We start from the raw sequence: 22,013 nt of genomic DNA, 5'->3' as shown, positions 1-22,013 counted from the left end.
TTAAAAAATAACATCTTGTAAGCATGGCATTTAACACTTGTACCTGCTTCACTGTGACACGCCCTGCTGTGTTTGTCCTTCTTTACTGGAAACCACCAGTGTTAAAACAACTGTGCAAATACAGTTCAGCACATATCCATTTATTTCTACAGCAGCAATCACTATGAAAATATGATAACTACCACATATATGGCAGGGAATTGCAGTTTGTTGGTTTATTACTGAGGCAAATGGCAACATACCTATCTCTTGCTTTTGAACTAGTAACTGGCATAAGATGTTGCCACCTGCACAAATTCCACAGGCTTCTCAGCACAGTCGTCACCTGGAAATGGATCCCTTTTTCTTTTCCCACTCAGAAGAGTGGGAGTAAAGATAAGGAAAAATGCAACTGGGGTGAGGCAGTTGGTGAAAGAGATCTCAGCAGCAGCCAGCAGCGTAAGTCTTGTTAGCAAGTAGACTGGGTTGCTTTGAATTTTGAAATCTCTGGTGCTTTTGACCTTCTTTACATCACATCAGCTAATACTGAAGCCAGGTAGAAAATAGTTCACTAGACAAGAAATATTTCTCTTTTTTTAGTCTCTTTTCTAGAGCACGTATTTGTTTCCCTGCCACACCACTTCCATGTTTTATGACACAGTACAAAGGATAGAGGAATTTGTGCTGAAGATCCCATATAGCAGATTGTATAGCATGTGGACACAACACCTTCTGCCCAACCTGGTGATTTAAAAAAAAAAAAAAAAGCCCCCTTCATTTATAGTGGCATTTTGACAGCATAAATGCAGCTTCCATCCATTTTTCAGAACTCATTGAAGAATACTACATAAGATGTCTTAGTTTGTTGTTTGATTTTTTTTAAGCTCCAATTATATTGATCACAAATAAACCTACCCCAGTCCTCTGTCAGCCAAGTCCTAATAAGTCATATCTCAGGAAGCCCTTTTATGCATATGACTGTCTATGATGACATGGAAAATAGGGTCTAGTTGTTTTAACTTAAATCACAAGATAAGCCAGCAAGATACATGCTTTCATGTAGGTTGACTCAGGTCTATCAGCACAGGCTCAGCTACACATCATGAAAGAGGCAAAATACTATTACACTAAAAAAGTGATCAGAAATGGGTGATTTAGGAGGAAAGGGTTGGTATCACAGCATTACCATCAGAGTTTATCTTGTGATGGTACAGTTACACTAGAGCTGCAGAAATTTAACAAAGCCATATACTTAATACATTAAAGGGAGCAAGCAGAAACACACAGGTAGTTTACACTTTGTTCAGATATGCCTTTCCTTAAAGGGTTTCTCAGCTGCGATATCCATGGGTTAGGAACAGCCTTCTAATTAGATCCCATGGTTCAGATGTGGAGATTGGACTTCAGCTACTGGCACAGCTGGTCAAAACATGGTAATTCTGCTCTATGTATGATTTAGGAGTATTTGGAGCTTGGTTGTGGCTGATGTTAAGTGGAATGAGCTCTTCCTCAGCAAAGTATGAGTGTACACGCTGAGGAAGATAAGGTCTTTCAAGAGTACAAGCCTGGGACAGGAGATGCTGATGCCCCAATTCAGAGTGAGAGCTGCCACAGAACAGCAGGCAGACTCTCCCTCATCTTCCTCAGTGCAGACTTCATTAGTATTTCACAGACTGCTCAAAATACATATACCTATTAGTGCCACTTTAATTCAAGTCTCACATAGCTGCAAGTGACAACTGTCTCTAATCAGTTTTAATCTGACTTGTGTTAAACAAAAAGTACTGCTAAAACCAGTGCACAACTTCATACAGGCACACAAGGTATAGGAGAAGTCTTTTGCTGCATCTCCAGGGATGTGGAGCAAAAAGTTCACTCTATTTGGCAATGATGATCACAAAATAAAACCATGTAACCATGGCTGGTCATGCCTTACAGTATTAAAAAAAAAAAAAGTTAACTTGCTTTAAAAAAAAAGGTCTTTCCAGTTCTGGGGAAAAAATTACTCTTCCTAGTATTATGTACTCACATTATTTTATTGGAACTTTGCTGCTGGGCAGCTCTCCAAGTAACCTAGATTTTCTTCCAGCAGCCTGTGTGAACAGCCTGCACACATGCAATTCAGGCTCCTCTGCCCAGCTGTTAGGTTTAAGGAGCAGGCAGCCAGCTGAGTCAGAGTCATAAAGGGTCATCTGTGTGATCATGACAGGCTAGAAGGGCATTACCACCAAACCCTTTAGAACAAAACTTTCCTCACTCTGTACCATTTATGGACATTATCAGCGAAGCACAAAAGACCCAACTAGATCAATGAAGCCATAATTCCACAATTTTAAAGTTATGAAGGACTGGGGAACACAAGTTGAAGCTTGTCATACGGTTAGCGCAAAACTTATCTGCTTAATATATTATAGGAATAGCTGAACCTTTCCTTAGAGACTAGACCAGAAGAATCATAGATTATGGGGAAAAAAATATTGAAGTTCTTCAACGTTTTTCTGAATGAGGAACTCATTTCCTGCCATCCAAAATACTTTTATGGGCAGATAGGAAAACCAAGTGCCACTTGTGCATTAGACCCAGGCACAAAAAGCATAAACCAAAGATCATCATGACAGCCTGAAAAGGAGGAATAGCTCTATTTCCAGAATCTTTCCTAGGTGCATGCTTGGTCTGATGAACAAGCTAGAATGCAGCATGGCACTTAACTGCTACATGGTAACTCAGCAGCTCAAGGATCAACGCTGCTCAAACTCAAACAGTACCAAATACTTAAAAACAAGTTTTGCCTCATTTCCTCACAAAGTCATTACAAAAGTTTAGATCCTACGCAGTGATCCAGGCTGCCTGATCTCCAGCAATCCCTGACCCTATGGATATGCAAACAGTTCGTGTCTTCATGGTCAAAGTTCCTTGTGCATATCCAGCTGGGTAGCAATAATGGTAAAGTGCTTCATTGTGGAAGTTTCAGCAGGAGGAATGGCCTTCTGTTGGATTTGAGAGCCAGGATGAGATTGCTTCCTGCCCTCCATCTCTTTCCTACCAAAGCTGGGTCATCTGCAGCTGTAGGTTTGCAATTCCCTTTAGCAGTCTGCAGGGACTATCATGTGGAGCCTCAGTTCCTAAACACCCTGATGGCAACACATCAGGTTTTAGGAGTTGCAAACTGTAGCTTGGGCATCCAGTAACATATACCCATTTGAAACCATGAATCAGCTTCCTCCCACACAGTTAAATTCCAAAGCAGTCAGGCTCCCAGCAGCCCTTTGAACATAGACTAGTTTCACCTTGTTTGACAGTGGGCTAACTTGGGGAAAATTCTTGGCACATAATGTCACAAGTGCCTGTAGGCGTGCAAATGCTCACACATAGTATTGTTAACAGCAGTAGCTTATGTGCTGCGCTTTACACAGGATACACTTCCTAGTACACCTACTTTCATTAGTTTTGGGAATTCAGTCCAGCATATATAAAATTTTTGCCATTTCTTTTGAATTAGTTCACATGAAAGACTGCACAGAAATAGTGTAAACTTATCCTGAATATGACTAATATAAGCAGGTAAAGCTAAAGAATAAGGGAAACAGAAAGCAAGAAAAGATTAGAGAGAAGAGTGAAGATGTATTTCTGTTCCAGATTCACATGCTACATCAGGAAGGCTCATAATCACCATTTTCTCCTTTATTGTTATTCAGTAGGTATTCTTTCCACAGCAACTTAATCCTGAAATTGCTTTTTGGTTTGTACTTACTGTGTTCTCAGGTGAATCTAGGTATTCCTACCTTAAGGCTTCCAAAAGAGAATTTCTTCCTAAAAGAAATCACTTGGTGCTTCACAACAATTATTATTCAATCATGGGATGCATTTGAAGAGCTTATCAGTCATACTTTATGACTAGGCAATAATAATGTACAAGCAAACTATTGCATCTGACTTATTACCAGGAAAATTTAAGCCTCTGGGTTAATTCACATGAAGAAGACAATGCTCTCTACTTGAGAGATCTCAGGTGTAGGATTGTAGGATTCTTCACCATGATGTACTGTCTCCTAAAGCCCTTCTACCAAAATATGGGGACTTTATTCTTGAAATTCTACAAGAAATACATACATTGGGTCCATTTGAGGCATGACACCTCTTAATAATAAGTAGCACACACCTGAGAGAAATTCACTGTAAACCTGTGGTAAGTGTATTTGGTATAAACAACATTGCAAAACTTGAAACGTACCTCATCCCCATGCATATTAGCAACATACTTGAACTCTGGAATGCCAATCTTATGTTGGGTTGGAAACCTTCCCAGAACAAGGACCCACAGGTCTCTACCTTTAAGAGGGGAAGGGGAAAAGAGTTTTTTTAAACAAGTGTAAAAATCATACACAAACCTTAGAGAAAAAAAACACATATAATAAGAAGAGTTGGTCATTAAGGCCACTGTACAAATTCGCATATTTCAGTGCTACCCAGCCAGTCCTATATATAGCACATCAAGGCAGACTTTGTGGGTTTTTATTCTATGAGTACTTGCTGTATTAATTATAGGAATAAATACATTTTGCCTTCTGACCAAAAGTGTGTACTGAAGCCTTTCAAAAGCATTTAACCAATCCTAGAAAATAGGTTGGGTTTGGTTTTTTTTTTTTTGGAGTGAACTTTCTTATAATCAAGTTTAGCAAGCAAGATCTTGTAAAGCAAAGTCCCCAAGCAACTAAGAAGCATTTAAAAATCAGTCTTCCCCCCAGAAATATCATAAGGGTTTTCCAAGTTTTTATTATCAGAGTAAAAATATTTTTTTTGCATTAAAGACAACACCAAAAAAGCTAAAGCTAAGCACATTTGTGAGTTATTGCTTGGAAAACAGGAGGCATTGGTCACAGCTGTATCAGATATATTAAAACAAACAAAAAAAATCAGTAGGGAAAGAATAGCTACAGAAGAGTGTTAGTTAGGACAATAAAAGCTGCACAGGAAGCTGAACTTTGAGTAACAACACACATACAGTTTGGAAGTCCTTATTTAATGGGGGTGGAGGCATTTTTGATCATTATTTTTTGTGATATTGTAGCATTACAGATCCTATCTGCAAAACTGTGCTTCCCACTAGTCTGCTCAATGAGGTGGAAAGCTCTCATTTCAGTAGATGGCAGTAATGAAACTGGACCAGTTCCTTGGTAATATCAGTCACAGCCTATGGATTGCTAACACTCAGGCCTTGCATGTACATTTCCTGTCCCCAGCTCTCACACAGGCCTTGCTGAGACCCAGGAGCCATCTCGGAGGAGGCCAGTCATCATTGTTATGTATGTGCTACATTATATGCAGTACTATAAAACTTTTGTGGAAATCTGCAAATCTGCAGTAAAACTCTAGAGCGTAACAATTTCCTGGAGGTGGGAGCCATGATGCTCATGGTACAGCTGCAGAGCGCCAGTCATATAGCTAGAAAGTAAAGCAAATATACGCTGGCAACCGCAGTACCTTCAGGAATGGGAGAAAAACATTGAAGATGGAAGGCACACTACAAAATGCACTGAAACAAGTGCAAGACAGGTAAAACTGGAGGCTGGTTGCCAAACTAAATTTTCACTTAAGAGGTTGAATCAGTCTCAGGCTTAGGTTCAAGAAGCAGCAAGAGAGCACTGAGAGCAGACAGATTCAAGAAGTGGTCTCAGGATCCCCTCATTTTAGAACTTTCGTCTTTTCTTGGTGTCTTTATGCCCTTCTCTAAGACACTATGCCCAGCTCTCCTTCCCTCTCTGCTGGAAGGAAATCTCAGACATCCCTCCTTAGTTCCCAACTTGTCAGTTGCCATATGGAGTACTGCACCAAGAGGAACATACCTGCTTACCATTGCAATTGCAGCCTTTCCACCAACAGCTCAAGACTGGCTACTGCAAACCTACAGTGTCCAGCTTCCCTAGCTAGGGATTCAGCAGACCAAAGAGCACATCCAATGTCTAAAAGACAGCAGTGAAGTTATAAAATTAAGGTAGCAAAGGACCTATATTGAAGACCTGACAGTCTTACCTTTCCACACCTAATTATCTAATCACAGCAGCCAAACAATATAGCAGTCCTGAAAACATGAAGCACCTTATCTCACCAAAAAAAGGGACATAAAAATTAGCAGATCATAAGGGCTATTTCAAATCCAACTACTATCAGTAACACATCCCTTCCACACAGACTTCCTGAACCATCTCATGAACCAGCATAGAACAGTGCCATAGTCTTTAGCCACTTACCTTCAGCAGTACTAGCACCAATTTTGTACTGTATGTACACTAAAGCAGCAAAAGTTTGAGTACAGCTAAAATGCTATAGTTCCATCATTTAAGACTTTCTGCAAGTAATATTGTATTCTGATTTCAAATTTTAAGAAATTTCCAATGCTTTACCATCAGCAGTGCTCATTCCTGCTGCTACCACTTGAAATTGCACTCATGGGAAACTGAAGGAAGAGCTAAGTATAGACTAGCATTAAGTGCTGATTTAAATCAGTCTTTTCAGCATGAGTGTTTAAACTGTTTATAGTTTGTGTGAGGGCCAGGGCCATCTACATGATAAACACTCCCATGAACTAAGACACCAATTATTTTCTGGCATTTCCAGCTTATGAGAAGTATTAAAACCTGCCATTAAAAATTAAAATAAATTCCTGGGTCTGCTCAGCCTGCAGTACTGGATAGTGCACCTACAAGAGATGACATAAAATTTCTTTCCATACAGCAGTGATTTATTGCATATAAAAAGATTCAGCCTTTAGATAGTTTCCTTTAATCAGTAAAGCCTAGATAACTTTGTTTTTGTACCTGGAATGAACAGCTAACCTGCCTCCTGTTCTTTGAATCAACTGAATGTATACCAAAAAGACATTTCTTACTGCCAAACCAGAACTTGCTTCAACTAATTAGCAAAGTGTAGTTCAAGTAATTAAGACAAGTGTGTGTTTCTAACCATGTGTCTCAGGACAAGTAACAAGATTGGCACTGCAACAGAGCTAGACCACACAATTTCTAGTGGAATAAGCAGTCTTTTTTTAAAGTTTTCTAGTAGTGGCACAGTTCATGGCATAGTATCAGTGTTCTAAACAGATACATGAAAACTGGGAGTTAACATGGAGAACTGAAATCAATCTTCAGATGTAGTGGGAAATAAACCAAATCAATTTGCAGGTGTTGCAGTCTGGATCACACTCCCGTTGTCTTGTTCTGAAATTTATTTCTGCTTTTCTTCACTTCGTTATTTACAGCTACAGTTATAAAACAAAACAAAAACAAAACAAAAAAACAACCAACCAAACAAAAAAAAAAACTTATCAAAGAAAGTTATGGCTAGGAAATTCAGTCAAATGACTGGGCAATGCATCAGACCCACTCTCAGTAACCACTCAGAACAGGCTACTCATTCAAAAACTTGCATGGAGGCCTACTTTTACACAGAAAAAGCAATAGGCTGACTACAGTCCCCCTGGGCCAGCTATATGCTGCTCATGGGTAGGAACTGCAGCGATGCTGATCCATGTTGAGGCAGTCCTTCCATAGGAAGGCACAGGACAGAGGGAAAAGGAAGAAAGATTGCCTCTCATTAGAATGTAAGGTGCCAGAACAACTTAACCATAGAAACAATCACAGAATTGTAGAACAGCTCAGGTTGGAAGGGACCTCAAAAGATCTGGTCCAACTTTTGATGGGAAAGGAAGCCTAGATGGATTATCAAGCACTCTGTCCAACTGCATCTTGGAAACCTCCATTGATGTGGACACTACCACATGCCTGGGAAGTTGTTCCAATGAATGATTTCTCCCACTGTAAAAAATTTCCATTGTCTAGATCATTTATGTAGATGTTCAACAGTGTAGGGTCCAGTATTAATCCCAGAAGGGCCCCACTTACAACAGGCTACAGCCTGAATAAAAACAACTGATCACCACTCTATGTGTGTGGCTGTTTAGCTAGCTTCCTACCTATCTTATAGGCCATGTATTCAACCTATATCTTGCCAGTTTGTCCAGGAGAAGGCTGTGGGAAACAGCATCAAAACCAGTTTACTCCATCTCCAGATCTGACTGAATACCTATTTGAACAGTGCAGCACTGAACATGCTCATACAAAACTTCCTCTGACACTGGCTAGAAAATTGAGGGTTTAGATAGATGTCTAAATGCAAGCAAGCCTCAGATATCAATCTACTGGGATCCCATCTATGTTACCTATAAAACATAGCTAGGTTATGAAAAGGCTATGTTACCTATAACTAACTTTAGGCTATGTTACCTATAAAACAAAGCTAGGTTATGAAAAAAAAAAACAAAAACCCCCAAAAACCACAACATGACATTATACCAAATCAAAGTAATGACCTCAAAAAAGTATACTTATGAGGTTTGACACAAGCCACAACAATTTACTTCTTTGTATTTCCTATCCTCTTTCTTAAAGCTTACTACTTTTTATTCTTACTTATCCCATGTTTGCCAACAAACTCTACAGGCCAAGTAGCATATTACCAGGGTGGTTTGTACACGACTCAGAAAGATGTGGCCCTAAGCTGTAGGGAAGGCCCCCTTAGTAGTAAGAAAAAAAGGCAGAGAAATTAAATAGAAAGTGTAAACAACTTAAAAGCTTTATCATTATTCTTCAGGTTGGTATTGGCTACTGAGTACTGTGAACTCATCCTATCAGGGCTTCATTCCAGTGTGCTCCACACAAAATATAAATTTCTGAGCCCCAAAGCATGTACTCAAAGTAGTGCAAAATAAGAAGGGGGACCAGACAGGCAAGTTTTTATTCTATGAGAACATAAGAAGGTAGTGGATATGCCATAGGCATAGCTTGTGTCAATCCAGCTCAATTCCTTTACAAGCAGATCTTCAGCCTAGATTCTATGATGAGAACACCAAGTAACAGTAGTGAAATACACCAGCTGATTTTTATAACAGCTTCCACTGCAAGAGCAGCCAGTATGTAATTATGGTTTGACAGAAGAAAGAAACAATGCAAATAACTAACATCTACATTACTTATACAAAACATTGTGGAGAGACAGGGTGGCATGGGAGCCACTCCTTGATAAATACTTTTGTAGATACACCCCAATTCCCACAATCTCTCATGCACTCTTTAATCCACTGCAACAATGCATACTGATGTCAGAAACATGCTGACTTCATTTGGCAACATATTCTGCTATGACTTGGGATAGCCCATCCTTGCTGGCTACTTGTAATACTAGTGTAAATCTAGGTTAATTGTTGCCATGCAAGATATTAAGGAATCTTCACAGTTTCTTTTTATTACAGAACTATGCCAGGGTATCTTCCCTGCACATACCTATGTTCTAAGTCTAAGTCAGACTATACTTGTTACTACATGAAGGTCTTCATCTTGCAAGGAAAAAAAAAAAAAAAAGAAGAAATCAATCCTGCTTTATCACTTCTAACTTTTAAATCATATCCATGGTAAGTCTGTTTCAGTGATAACACAAACCTTTTTTTGGCTTTTGCTTTTTCATATAATTTATTCTTGTATGCCCTGCAAAGCTCAGGCAGTATTGTACTTCCAAGCTTCAATACGAAGACAAGGTGTTCCTTTCTCCATAACAGCGGGACAATGCTGTCTTTCAGCAAAACGCTACCACAACTAATGAAGGAGCAATCCTCACTCACTGGCTAAGCAAGCACCCGCAACATTCTTGCCCTGTGGTACTCTGATTTGCCATCACCAATTCAAGCTGGAAAATCTAAAGCTATTTTGGAACTTGTCCTCTGCACGGAGACTGCCCAACAGCACACATGGCTTGATTCATATTCTAACAGAATTTGAGTTACCAACACTTTTTATAACCAGAAATCTTTAATCAGAATGACTGACATAGTAGCATTGCAGAAGTGGCTTCACAAACATGCGCAAATGCACAAGTTTAATCTAACCAGACTGTTGAGTAAAGCAGCCTCCAGATTATGATAAATAATATATATGTACCCTTTGGGGATACAAATTCTGTATGTTGTCAGCCAAAAAAAGGCAGCTGTTTCTGCTCAGAAAACAGATACTTGAGATGTCTGGTTTATACTCAGAATAAACTACATACCTGAAAACTGGTATTAGATATACATCTGTATGAACAACTGTAGTACATCAGCTCTTTTTGTGAGAGTTTATCCTCACTTTCAATATACCAGGTTCTCATGGTCCACCGAGACAGAGAAACTTGGCCTGGCCTAGCATTACTAATGAACAAAATTGATACCCCAAGAAAAACTAGGACATCAAGAAAGTTTTCAAGGTATTGTAAAAGATTAAAGAGATACAGATAAATCACATGTTAACCAGGCATATCTGACAATATTCAGCATGCTGCATAGTTAAGCAAAACAAACCAAAGATGCTCATGGTAACATTAGACTGCAGGCCTACCATGCCTTCCCTCCTCAACTGATAAGATTTCCTATTTATGGAGGGGAGCAAAGGTTTTAGTACTTGTTTTGTACCCCAAGAATCTGCTTAATGAAGAGACTGTAAAAGAGATTATACTTAGCAAGAGCTACTCTAACTACACTGTTGTTTTTAGGATCATTGATAAGCACGAATCATAAGCAAATGCTTGTCCGAGGAAAACAGCAAGAGAGACCAATTGGTACAGTACCTGTGTAGCATTTTTAGTTTTATTTCATAGCATTGGGTCTATCCTATGCTCTGTATTTCCACTTGTCAACTTCCTGACTGCTAACAAAGACAGCTCCATCTCAGCCAATACTACCACTGACACAGTAACTATGCTGGGGCCACTGCTTAACTTAATACTTCCGGTCCCTTCCCATGTATCCCTTATCACAAGCACAAGGCTACCTCTCTCTAAAGAGAAAAAAAAACAAAACAACAAAACCAAACAACAAACCCAACTATTTCCCACAATTTAATAAGCACCTATCTATGTCCAAAGACTATACCAGCCTATTCAATTTAGAGTCACTACCTTACCAGCAGAACTGAAGAAATAACCAAATTACTCTCAACCCCCGCCTAGACAGTGTTTATTTGTAACCAAAGCACTTGAGAAAGGAAGTGAGTCAAAACAGTTCATGGTTCATGTGCTTGCTTATCTTTCTAAAGGTTTACAAATCTTTGGTCAATTGGGACATACATTACTGCTTTAGACACTTTCACAGGACTTGTGAGAACAACCCTTTCTTTCCTATGTATACATGACTTGAACTGTTCCATTCCCAAGTTCTCATAATCAAGCTGGGCACACTTTATACATAAAAACATTAAAAATTGCCATCAAGCTGGGCACACTTTATACATAAAAACATTAAAAATTGCCATTCCAAAGCATTTTCTACAATAGCACCTTATGGTTTATTTGAACACAAATCTAGAAATAAAAATAAATTTTACAAATCCAAATAAGAACAACTCAGAAGGGAATACTGTTTTTAAAATACACACTAATCTTAGCCAGTACTGCTCACTGAGAACACCAGACACAAAGAATTATCCTGAAAAGGCTTTTCCCAATATTTATACTAACTGGTTTCATATTCACTCCCAGAAACCGAATAGTCTATTTTTCCTTTCCACTAACTCTTGTTTCTATTACCATGGGGGTTTTAAACCTAGTTCTAGAAATCTGTCCTTTATATTCTGAGAAAGGTGTGAAACTGCTACACATCAAGTCATTTTCAGGAAAGCTTCTGTATCCATAAAATAAATAAATATTACTCATTCACAGTAGTGCCATTGGATCATCATGAGCAGAATGATTACTTGTAAAGCAAGCAAGTTGTAAAGTGAGCAGCTTCTTAACATTTCTAAAAGAATCCAATCCTTACATCATCTTTCTGGTTTAGTTGACAGGCTACATTAGTTTGACCAGTTGCTTCCAGATTCTCTTGTAAAATGGGTCACAAAATGTCTCCTTTGAAACATTAGCAACTGCCTTTTAAGATAAGCAACAGGCAAACACATAGTTTACAAATAACTAAAATTCAGACAGTGTTATTACCTACAAACAGTAGCTTAGTCCTTTGTCTCTGCAAAGAACATGCTCTGGTGGCCTTTGTTTTCTCTTGGATTTTGAGATCAGCCTAATGCAACGATGTACTAAACTCTACTTTAGGTCCACCACAATTATGAAACTTTGTCAGAAACAGCCAAATTGCACATTACTTGGGAAGTAGCATTTTGTGCCTACCCTATTCCTTGAATTTCCTCCAGCTTTTCTAGGAAAAAAAAATACTGGACCAGACTGGACTTTTGAACTGATGCAGTAGGACTGTATTTCTTGAGAACATAGTCTGGTTTTATTTTATTTAGGACAAATGTTACTTTTTCAGATCTGCCTAAGATACTTAAATGCAGATAACTGCAAGACCAATGGATGTAGAACACGTTGGCTAGGAGCAAACAGGAAATGTAACTCAATTATCCTAAATCCCCTGTGAGCTCAGCATGTTACACGGCAGCTATGGTAATTTAGTTAAATAACTCTATCTGCCATAGTCTGACCTTTCCCATAAATATAAGTAAGCCCTAAATATCAAAGTGCAGAATCATCTGCTTCGAAGCATCCTCTGACCTCTTCCTCACATTTGAGCCACTATATAGATTACAAGAGTCACTGTGCCAGAGGAGGAGTGGTTTATAGGGAGAGTAATATCTCAGCTGGAAGGGGAGAAGAACTATAGCCAGCCCTATGCATTTTGTTTTCATCTCCAGTAGCTACCTAATTCATAACAGTTCAGAAAGCAACACTAGCAGTCATGTGCACATCCAGCTTTCATTCAATGAAAAAGCCTTTAAGAAAGCCAAACCAAACTAGATTTCTCTTCTATGCAAAATCATGCACAGAACAACTGCCTAAGGACCAAATGCTTCAGGGAAAGAAGTGACATCTTGCCTATCAACTAATTAGTGCATTATAAGGAGGTCTCCATTTGTACTTATGTGAACCAGCTGAACACAGTATCCCATACCATAGCTACATACAGTAAAGCTATTATTAGGCTACCTTGAGAGTCAGGTAGCTGGAAGGATCTACAGTCAGCGTTCCTAGGCAGAAAGGCTATCCAGAAGGGATGCGAAAGGCACACTGCTCTTTTGCAGAAAGTGACTAGAAAGCTACTGGAAGAACTTTACTAGAAAGACTCATCCCCTGAAGTGGGTTAGGAGGAGTGTGTTACTGTGCTCTCCTCAAGTAAGAGAAGAATGAAAACGGATTGAGTTTCTGGGTGATACAGGCACAGGATGAGTTTTATTTCTAAGTTTGCAGTCAGAATTTGTTTTTACATGAGCAATATTGTACTGAAAGGGCCATTCAACCCATACCACTGAACATTGACACTGTTACTCACCCCATTTCCCCTATACCTAAAGAAATACAAGCCCTGTAGCATGGCCCAAAGACTGAAGGCCATCTCTTGATTAATGGTTGTTTTCTTTTTCTTTAGCACTCTTCCTGTGCTACCCCCAGCATCTGAAAAAACAGCAGTTTGAGGAAGTAAATTCTTAGGACCAGTGTAAGTCAACACTGACTTACATATAGAAAGCAACTCAAAGTGAGCATACAGGTTTGATATGCCCCTGCAATCAGCAGTACATAAGTTCGAGTCAAATTGTTAGCGCAGTTACGAGCTATAAGAAGGATCACAAGCCATGTTTCAAGATCACACCTCTTACTCACATGGCTAAAAGTTTATGTACAGTGCCCCAAGAAGCAGCATCCTATATGAAGTAAGGGTGGGGGGAAGACCCCAGTAATTAATCTTTCTCTATTGTGCAGTATTCCAAGTATCCTGAGCTTCATGTCTGGGTGTTTGGAATAGGTTTTTTGTTTGGTTTTAGGTAACAGAACAGTCTTCTATATATTTACTTTCCCATCACCAGCTAGGCAAGAATCAAGTTGCACCCACCAGCTGCAATTGCTGATTCTGTTACACAAGCTCCCCAGCATTGCTAACTTCACTGGTGTTAATTATAATATCCAGTTGTCAATTCTGTCTACTTCTAAACAAACATGGAAAGCTGTAAAGTCTTGCTGAGGGAAAACAGGATGGCTTCAGGCTTAAGACCTCTACTGCTCTGAAAAAAAAAAGCTTGACAAATATATGCTACAACTAGACAACTACAAAGCTAGGGACAGAGAGGAAACAAGAGAGCAGAGATTTTCCCCGCAATGCTGGTTTTAAATAAATGCTGCTCATAGGAACAGTGAATGATTTCTAAATACCTCAGATCTCTCCATTTCAAAGTTACAACATAAAGATGCCAGCAGTAGAAAACAATTCTTGTAACAGAAGTGTTTGATCTATGTTGCTAGGATAGGTTCCCTTCAAAAAGTTGTTTGAAAAGCCTTGCTACAAGATTCTCTGAAGAACTGTATTTAAATTGTGTATGCACATGTACGTAAAAACTGCACAACTCAAACATACTTCCATTATTATTTTTAGGGGTAGGAGATAGCATAGAAGTCAAAATAATGATCAACCAATTCAGAGCAAGCATAAAGGGAATATTTAAGCAAATTATTTTATTTTCACTGCAAGAGAACAGCAACATGCTCAGTGGACTGCACCTCAAAGAGTAACGTCATATCAGTCTTTTATACAACTGACACTGACCAAGCTACATATTTTATAAGTTATTTGTACTTATTTGCATAGCCATGCTGATAAAAAAAAAGCAATGTTAAGTCATGTTATCAAACAAAAGTCTTTGTACTTGTCTATCAGAAGCCAGCTTGCATACAACTGTGTACTGGCATTGACTTTTGATCTGATGCAGTAGGACTATATTTATTCTTCAACTACACAGTAGTCCCGCTTGAACTAATTCTGATAACTAAATTGCTAGATGATGCAGTCAGATGAAAGTATGTTTCAACATTTTAAATGTTAAATGTTGAAATGTTGTTAAATGTTCAACTTTTTAGCTTCAGCAAGGACAAAAAGACTTTATATGCTGCAAGAACTGACTACAGCTGAACCAAACATAGTAATGAACAAAGGGACCAAAGAGAGCAAGTAGCACATAAAGGGCGGGAGGAAATTTCAGGAGAGGCAGGCAAGAATGGGTAAAGCCAACTATCACAGTAAGTTTTAGAATGCCCATTTTTAAATGAAACTCTGGACTCGAGCCAAGTGACTTTAGTATGATTTACATGAAGCCCTCAGTGGGAAATCTCTTCTTCATCCTTGCTTCTAAAAATGAACACTGAAAATCTCAATGCTTTATATTATCTACATATGCCATGCTTTCATGATAAGCCTGTGATCCACACTGCTAAAGAAATTCGTGGGATGAGAGATGAGGAGGAATGGGAGACATTATCAAGGATTGGAGACAGGAGGAAAGCTATCTGCAGCAGTCATGCAAGTGGAACAAACAGAAGGCAATATTCTCCTACTCAGATATACCTCGCATCATGCGGCCAAGAAAAAAATAATTGCAATATTTTCTTTAAAGACATCACATTCCCTGTGGATTTTCTTCTAGAAAATTTGTTTATTTCAAGACAAAAAGAGTTCTTTACAACATTCTTTCTTCCTTCTTTCTAAATACACTGGTACTCATTTTTAGTTTGTACAAACATTTAATAATGACTAGCACTGAGAAACTTACTTCAGAGTACACTGGGCTGTGTATAACCTTCTCATTCTATTTCTGTAGAGTGCCAGGACCACTGAAACTAACCTGATAAGAAGAATGACAGTAGATTACAAACATTTTATGGATATGTATTTCAGTTTTGTTTCCTCCAGCAGTAAAACTTGTTTTCTAGTACTTTAAACAAAGTAAAAAATCCAGAATATAAGCATTTCTAATGTAAAGTCAATAAAATTTACAGTGCATTTTACTATTGATGCTAGTAACCCAGGCTCCTTCCACACTGTATCACATGAAGTGTCTGAAAAACAGTTCCTGAAAGTAAATTCCAGGTAAGCATCATTTTCCAGCTACATTCACAGAGTATCAATATCCAGAGGAGAAAAGTACAGTATTTACTATTAAATATTTTCAGAGAAGTGCAATGACCCTTAAGGTAGCACTCCCCTGTTCAATAGTTGCCTGTAAACACCTAAACGTATCAATCACACGGTATCAGAAAAGTCAGGAAATAACTTAATCCATGGCATATACTGGGCACATGTTCCACTGATATTTGTGCAGGATGATGTCAAAGACAGGTTAACTGCCTAAGTTCTCTATTAACAGGCAGACACACACTTCCTACTGAGCTGCCCAAGTCCCAGTCCCTACTGCACCCTCCATTTACTGAAGTCACAGCGATTTACTAGACAGAAACCTGGGCATGCATCATTCACTTCTGTTTACCGAGAAGAGAAACCCATGAATGCAGATAGGAAGTGGACATAATGAGCTTTAACACACGGAGAAAGCCGGCCTACTGGGAGCCCTGCCAAGTACTCCTTCCACATAGTATATCATATCCTCTATGCACCCAGATGTGTGGAAGTCTGTGCATAAACTTTAAAACCCAAACTGAACACACACACCTGCATACTTCAACCTGTTCACAGAGCAGGGACAGCTGAATAATTATAAGGGGGAGAAAGGGGAAATGGAGGTGTTTGGTGGACTAGTGAAAACTAGCAAAGTGCTTAAGAATAATGGATGGAATGCGCCAGGTCAAGGGCAACAGAGAAATTGAATATAAAGCAGCAGAATAGAATTAAAGTTCTCACCTAAAAGCTTTCAGGAGAGCTCTCTTGCAAGAAGCTATTTCTGAAAATTTCTAATGTAAACCACATTAAGAGCTGCTCAGTTTAGCTTTTTGTCTCTTCAATGATGGAATCTGCCACAGAGATGTTAATCTATGAAGTCAACTTTGAAGCTCTTCACTAGGAAAAGGACAGGTACTTCAGCCATACACAACCTTCTGCTCAGTGAGCAGGATCTGGCTTGAGGATGTTGTTTACAACTGTTCCAATTTGACTGGAATTCTAAAAATACAGCCTGATTACCAGAAATCCAAATCTAAACCAAGCTATAGTCACTTTATCTGCATCCATAAGTGTACCTGAAAAGAGTTTTTAAAAGACTGCATATCTACTACAAAAGCCGCTTAGCTCTTTCAAAGTTGCTTGCCTAAATGTCTATTTATTAGATCTTTAAGTCTGCCTTCCACCATGCTCATATTCCTTTCAAAGAGGGATAAAAGCACTGTATCTTGAGCGGTTAAAAGCCACAGATCATACTTAGACATCAAATATTTCCTTTTTGATAGCACACACTAAGATTTGCTCGCTGAAGAGTAGTCTGTTTTTCACTAGGGTGCCATCAGGCAGGACAGGTCAATATGATTACACCAGGTCCATTCTCCTGACTGACACAGCTCTGCAGCCTCCTCTATTATTATTATTATAAAGTGCACATACTATACTGAGGTTGGATACTGTGTATATTAGAAAACAGAGTCATGCCAAAGATCTTTTATGAGCTTATTCAACAACCCATCTAAAACAATATAAAAGAATTAAGATTTCTGGGCCACCACACATCTCTGCCTACCTGCTTATAAGATGATATCTGGTTTCTCACAAACATACAAATCATCCTATAAAAAACCTGAGGTATTTGAGGCTACCTACTAAATAAAGCCAAACAGATAACACTCAGTTTTGTCAGCCAGGTTTTGTCTTTTTAGGCTACCTTCTTCCCTTAGTTAAGGATAATAGCTTAGAAGATGACATACAGTTCTCGTGTCCTCAACATAAAAAGGACATGGAACTGTTGGAACAAGGCCAGAGAAGGGCCACAAGGATGATCTGGGGACTGGAGCACCTCCCTTATGAAGACAGGCTGAGGAAGTTGGGGCTGCTCAGCCTGGAGAAGAGAAGACTGCTTGGAGACCTCATAGCAGCCTTCCAGTATCTGAAGGGGGCCTATAGGGACGCTGGAGAGGGACTCTTTCATTAGAGACTGTAGTGACAGGACAAGGGGTAACGGGTTAAAACTTAAACAGGGGAAGTTTAGATTGGATATAAGGAGGAAATTCTTTCCTGTAAGGGTGGTGAGGCACTGGAATAGGTTGCCCAGGGAGGTTGTGAATGCTCCATCCATGGCAGTGTTCAAGACCAGGCTGGACGAGGCCTTGGGTGATATGGTTTAGTGTGAGGGGTCCCTGCCCACGGCAGGGGGGTTGGAACTAGATGATCTTAAGGTCCTTTCCAACCCTAACGATTCTATGATTCTATGATCATGGCTTCCAAATGTACAGACCTGGAGACTGAACCAGCCATTGCCAGTCTAGAACACATTCTTCCTAGTAACCTGGCAAAGGGCTAGTGAATTTGTATATGGTAATGTAAACCACTACAAAACAGATTGGGCATCTTTTGTTTTTCATTGAGACTCTTGGTAGTGACTCTGTTGCGTACACTGCTTTTATAGTCTACATATATCAATCATGCTTTGAAAGTCTTGCCTCAAATAAACACGTGACAGATTATACTCGACTGCTTACCTTTCATGCAGAAAGGACCAGCTTAGTGGGAGAGAAGAAAGTACTCTATTTCTTTAGTCTTGACCTTAGCAAGGCTTTCAACAGAACCTGAATCAGTTGGAAGGGACCTCTGGAGGTGACCTGATCCAATTCCCCTGTTCAAGCAGGGCCACCTACAGCAGGTTGCCCAGGACTGTGTCCAGATGGCTTTTAAATATCTCCATGGATGGAGACTCCACAACCTACCTAACCAGCCTGTTCCATTACTCTGAGTCAGGAGTGTGTTCTCACATCACAAAAGGCAACCGGCATGCTTCAGCATCAGCAAGAAGAAAAGCCAGCATCTTGAGGGAAATTATTATTCCCTTCCACTTAGCATTGGTAAAGCTACATCTAGAGTACTGTGTTCAGCTATGGGTTTCCTGGGGCAATAGAGACATCATCACACAGGATGAAGTCCAGCAGAGGGCCACCAGGATGATCAAACTACATCTGAGGAGAAGCTAGAACAGGTCATTTTGCTTAGTCTAAATCTCTTCTCTGACAGTTTAAAGCCATTTCCCCCTTGCCCTGTCACTATGTGCCTTTGTAAAATATTTAAATTAGTAAAATACTTAAATTAGTTTATCATCAACTGGTACATTTTGCTGTCACAGTTTAGCTAAGTGGTAGTGGGACACTAGTGAACCCATACCAGTAAGTGCAAGTGCATACATATATTCTTGTTCATGTCAGCTTAACACAGAAAAAAAAAGGAATAGAACTTCAGCCCATTTACCAATCTTGAATCTTCATTTCCACCAAATTTATAACACTTCTGTTTCCACACACTTTTAGTATGAGCAACAAAGCAAAGAGCCTGATTTAGCACAATCCTCTACCATATTTCAGGGAACTCTAAAGGCATGTTTCTTAACAGAGGTAGGAATCTCTTAACATTTAGGAAAAAGAAAAGCACTGAACATTTTTCACTGCCACTCTGCTTTATATGGCACCGAGAAAGCTCCCACTGCCCGCTATCCTGTTCAGAGGAATACTGCAGGCACACAGGACATGCAAAAGGCATAAATAATCCCTTTTCACAAATCGTGACATGTAGCTGGCAGAAGGCAGAGCCCACACAATTCTCTTTTCTCACATAGCTTGGCAGAGCAGAAGGTAATATAACCAAAATATGAATGAAGTTTCAGTACACTGCTGAGCTACAATCAAGAGATGATGCATTTCCAGTTTTCTGCTGATGGAACTCAGACAAGTTGAACACTTCATGTTATCAACTTTCAGATGTCTAGATATGTAAAAGCCAAAATTTCAATCTCAGGTTGGATGAAAGGGTTGTTTTTTATTCCTACCTGCATGGAGATAAGCCAGCAAAGCTCCTGCCAGAAAAGTCAGAATCTAGCCCTATCATTAAAACATTAGCTAAGTCCCCTCAAGGTAGGAAAATGAAGATGTGGATAAGTGGTAGCTTGCACTTAAAGGGACTAGCCTCCTCTGTGTGAATGATTAACAGAGTCCAATATGATCCTGCCTTTGGCGAAACCAGGAAGAACACAGCTTCCTTGTCTACTTGGAGTATTCCCACGGTGACACTTTCTAACACAAGTGCAGCCGCACACAGAGAGACAAGATCACATATCCATAGTAACAACAGCTGTTTGATACCTCACTGAAATAGAACCCTCTCATCAACTAAGACTTATGCCGCAGACAAATACAAGTATATGTAAGAAAAATGCGAAGACATACATACTAACACAAGGAAGGAGGCACGAAAAGAAGCTACTAGCATTCTTCACAGTTATCTACCTAGAAGGCAGCAGATTTTTTTAAACACATGCATAGATTTGATAACAGAGGCTACACTGTCACCTTCCAGTGGTACAAAATGGGATTAGAAGAGCAGATGATATTTCTAAAGAATTAATGTCCCTGCCTAGTTTTATACCTCCTATCAAAGGAATTTACTTTCCCAAATTGAAATCTACTTTTTTTTTTTTGCTTAAAGCTAGATGGATACATACTATTTATATGGTACCAAACACTAAACTTCCTAGTATCTTAAACTACAAGCTTTTTTTTTGTTTTTTTTTTTCTGTATTGTAAGAAAGTATTATGGAGAAATAAATTCAGATAGCTATATAAGGCCAGAAGGGCAATTACTGATTTCAGTGCATTTGCCTGTGTGGTTTGAGACTGAAATCCCATTATTCCTTTAATGCATAAGACCTTATATCAGTATGGAATTTGAAATCCTTTTTCTAGCCAGTCCTGATTTACTGGAATAATAGGCAGAGCCAAAAGAGAGGTTATTTTTAACATAGCCACATGTTAGAAAACACACACTCTTATTACAGCCCCACCTAGAATGGCACTTGGCAAACAGGGTACCACAACATCCTAAACTCTTTAAAAGAGAGCCCTGTTTCTGAAATTGCCACTCGGGAGGTTTCCAATTCTCAAATAAAAAGCTGTTGAGGCACTTCTACCCTAGCTGAAGCGCCCTATGTGTCATCCGAGTTCGTTATTCACGCTTAAGCGGGAGAAAGAGGAAACTTCACAGATGTAAGCAGAGAGGCACCCGGCACTTGGGATTAAAGCAGCCCTGCCGCCAGCAAGCGCCCACGAAACGCCACCGCAGCCACTTCTACCCATGTTTGTCCCAGTTTAAATAGAGCAGAAAGCTTTTTCCCCCACACTGCCCCTTCCCCTACCTTCCACCGAGCGCCCGATGCTGTGCAGGTGGGTGAGGGAGGGGTAGGTGGCATGAACTCTCTTCAGGTACGCCTCCAGCTCCTCGGCGTGGTGGTACTTGAAATCCAGCGCGGCCGCCACCGACACCAGGAAGAGGATGCCCACCACGTCCTAGAAAGCAGCAGATGAATCGAACAGCCGAGGGGACCGGCGGGCTTGCCGCTACACCGGCAGGAGCACCATAGCAGCGACAAGCCCGCGGAGGGAGCCCTCCCACCTCAGCCCGCCTCCCCTCACAGAGAACAGGTGCCTTTCCCCTCCTACCCCTGCGGCCGCCTGCATGGTGCCGCAGCTCCTCCACAACTGGAGCCACACCGCCGGGCGGGGGCCGCTATCCCCCGTCGCCGGCCTCGCCCTGCCCCTGACTGACGCGGACTCCATCCACTCAGGTCCCCCGGCCCGCCCAGGGGTCGGGTGTGGGGGCACACACCCCTCCCTCCTCGCCAACGGCTCTCACCTATGCGCCGCGAGGCTCCTGTCAGCGCGGCGGGCGGGCGGCATGGAGCTCCCGTCACCTCGCCGCTGAAGGCCGCAGCCCCTCGGGGTGAAACGGACCCTCCTTCTCTTCCTGCTCCTCTTCGTGTCCCTCCTTGTAGGCTGAGGGGAGGGAAAGGGCTCCGAGCGCACGTCTGGTGGTGGCTCGGTGCCGCTTCGGGCCCGCCGGCTGGCCCTGCTGCTGGGCTGTGTCCTGAGGAGGTGCGGTGTGAAGAGCCCCTGATGGCTTCACCTCGTTCTGCTTCCCGGAGGGCGTGAGGGGTTCTGGAAGGAAACGGAAAGAAAGAAGGAGGCGAGGGGCTTTAAAGTTCCCA

General features: G+C 40.5%; 1 protein-coding gene across 1 annotated transcript in view; it reads right to left on the bottom strand.

Annotated features, from left to right (window-relative positions):
• CPM (carboxypeptidase M) overlaps positions 1-21,619 on the bottom strand; it is a 30,815-nt gene extending 9,196 nt beyond the window's left edge. The window contains exons 1-3 of the mRNA XM_057429536.1: positions 21,469-21,619; positions 21,165-21,315; positions 4,211-4,308 (exon numbers count right to left, since the gene is read on the bottom strand). Of these exons, the coding sequence (XP_057285519.1) occupies positions 4,211-4,308; positions 21,165-21,315; positions 21,469-21,585 (366 nt within the window). The 5' untranslated portion in view covers positions 21,586-21,619. The remainder of the gene's footprint in view (positions 1-4,210; positions 4,309-21,164; positions 21,316-21,468) is intronic.
• Positions 21,620-22,013: the final 394 nt, after the last annotated feature.

The sequence above is a fragment of the Pezoporus wallicus genome, unplaced genomic scaffold, assembly GCF_028554395.1.
Source record: "Pezoporus wallicus isolate ANWC-B61680 ecotype Strahan unplaced genomic scaffold, APGP_CSIRO_Pwel_v1 contig_5069, whole genome shotgun sequence".
NCBI lineage: Eukaryota > Metazoa > Chordata > Aves > Psittaciformes > Psittacidae > Pezoporus > Pezoporus wallicus.
The sequence above is the reverse complement of the archived record's forward strand: the minus strand, read 5'-3'. Positions and strand labels throughout refer to the sequence as shown.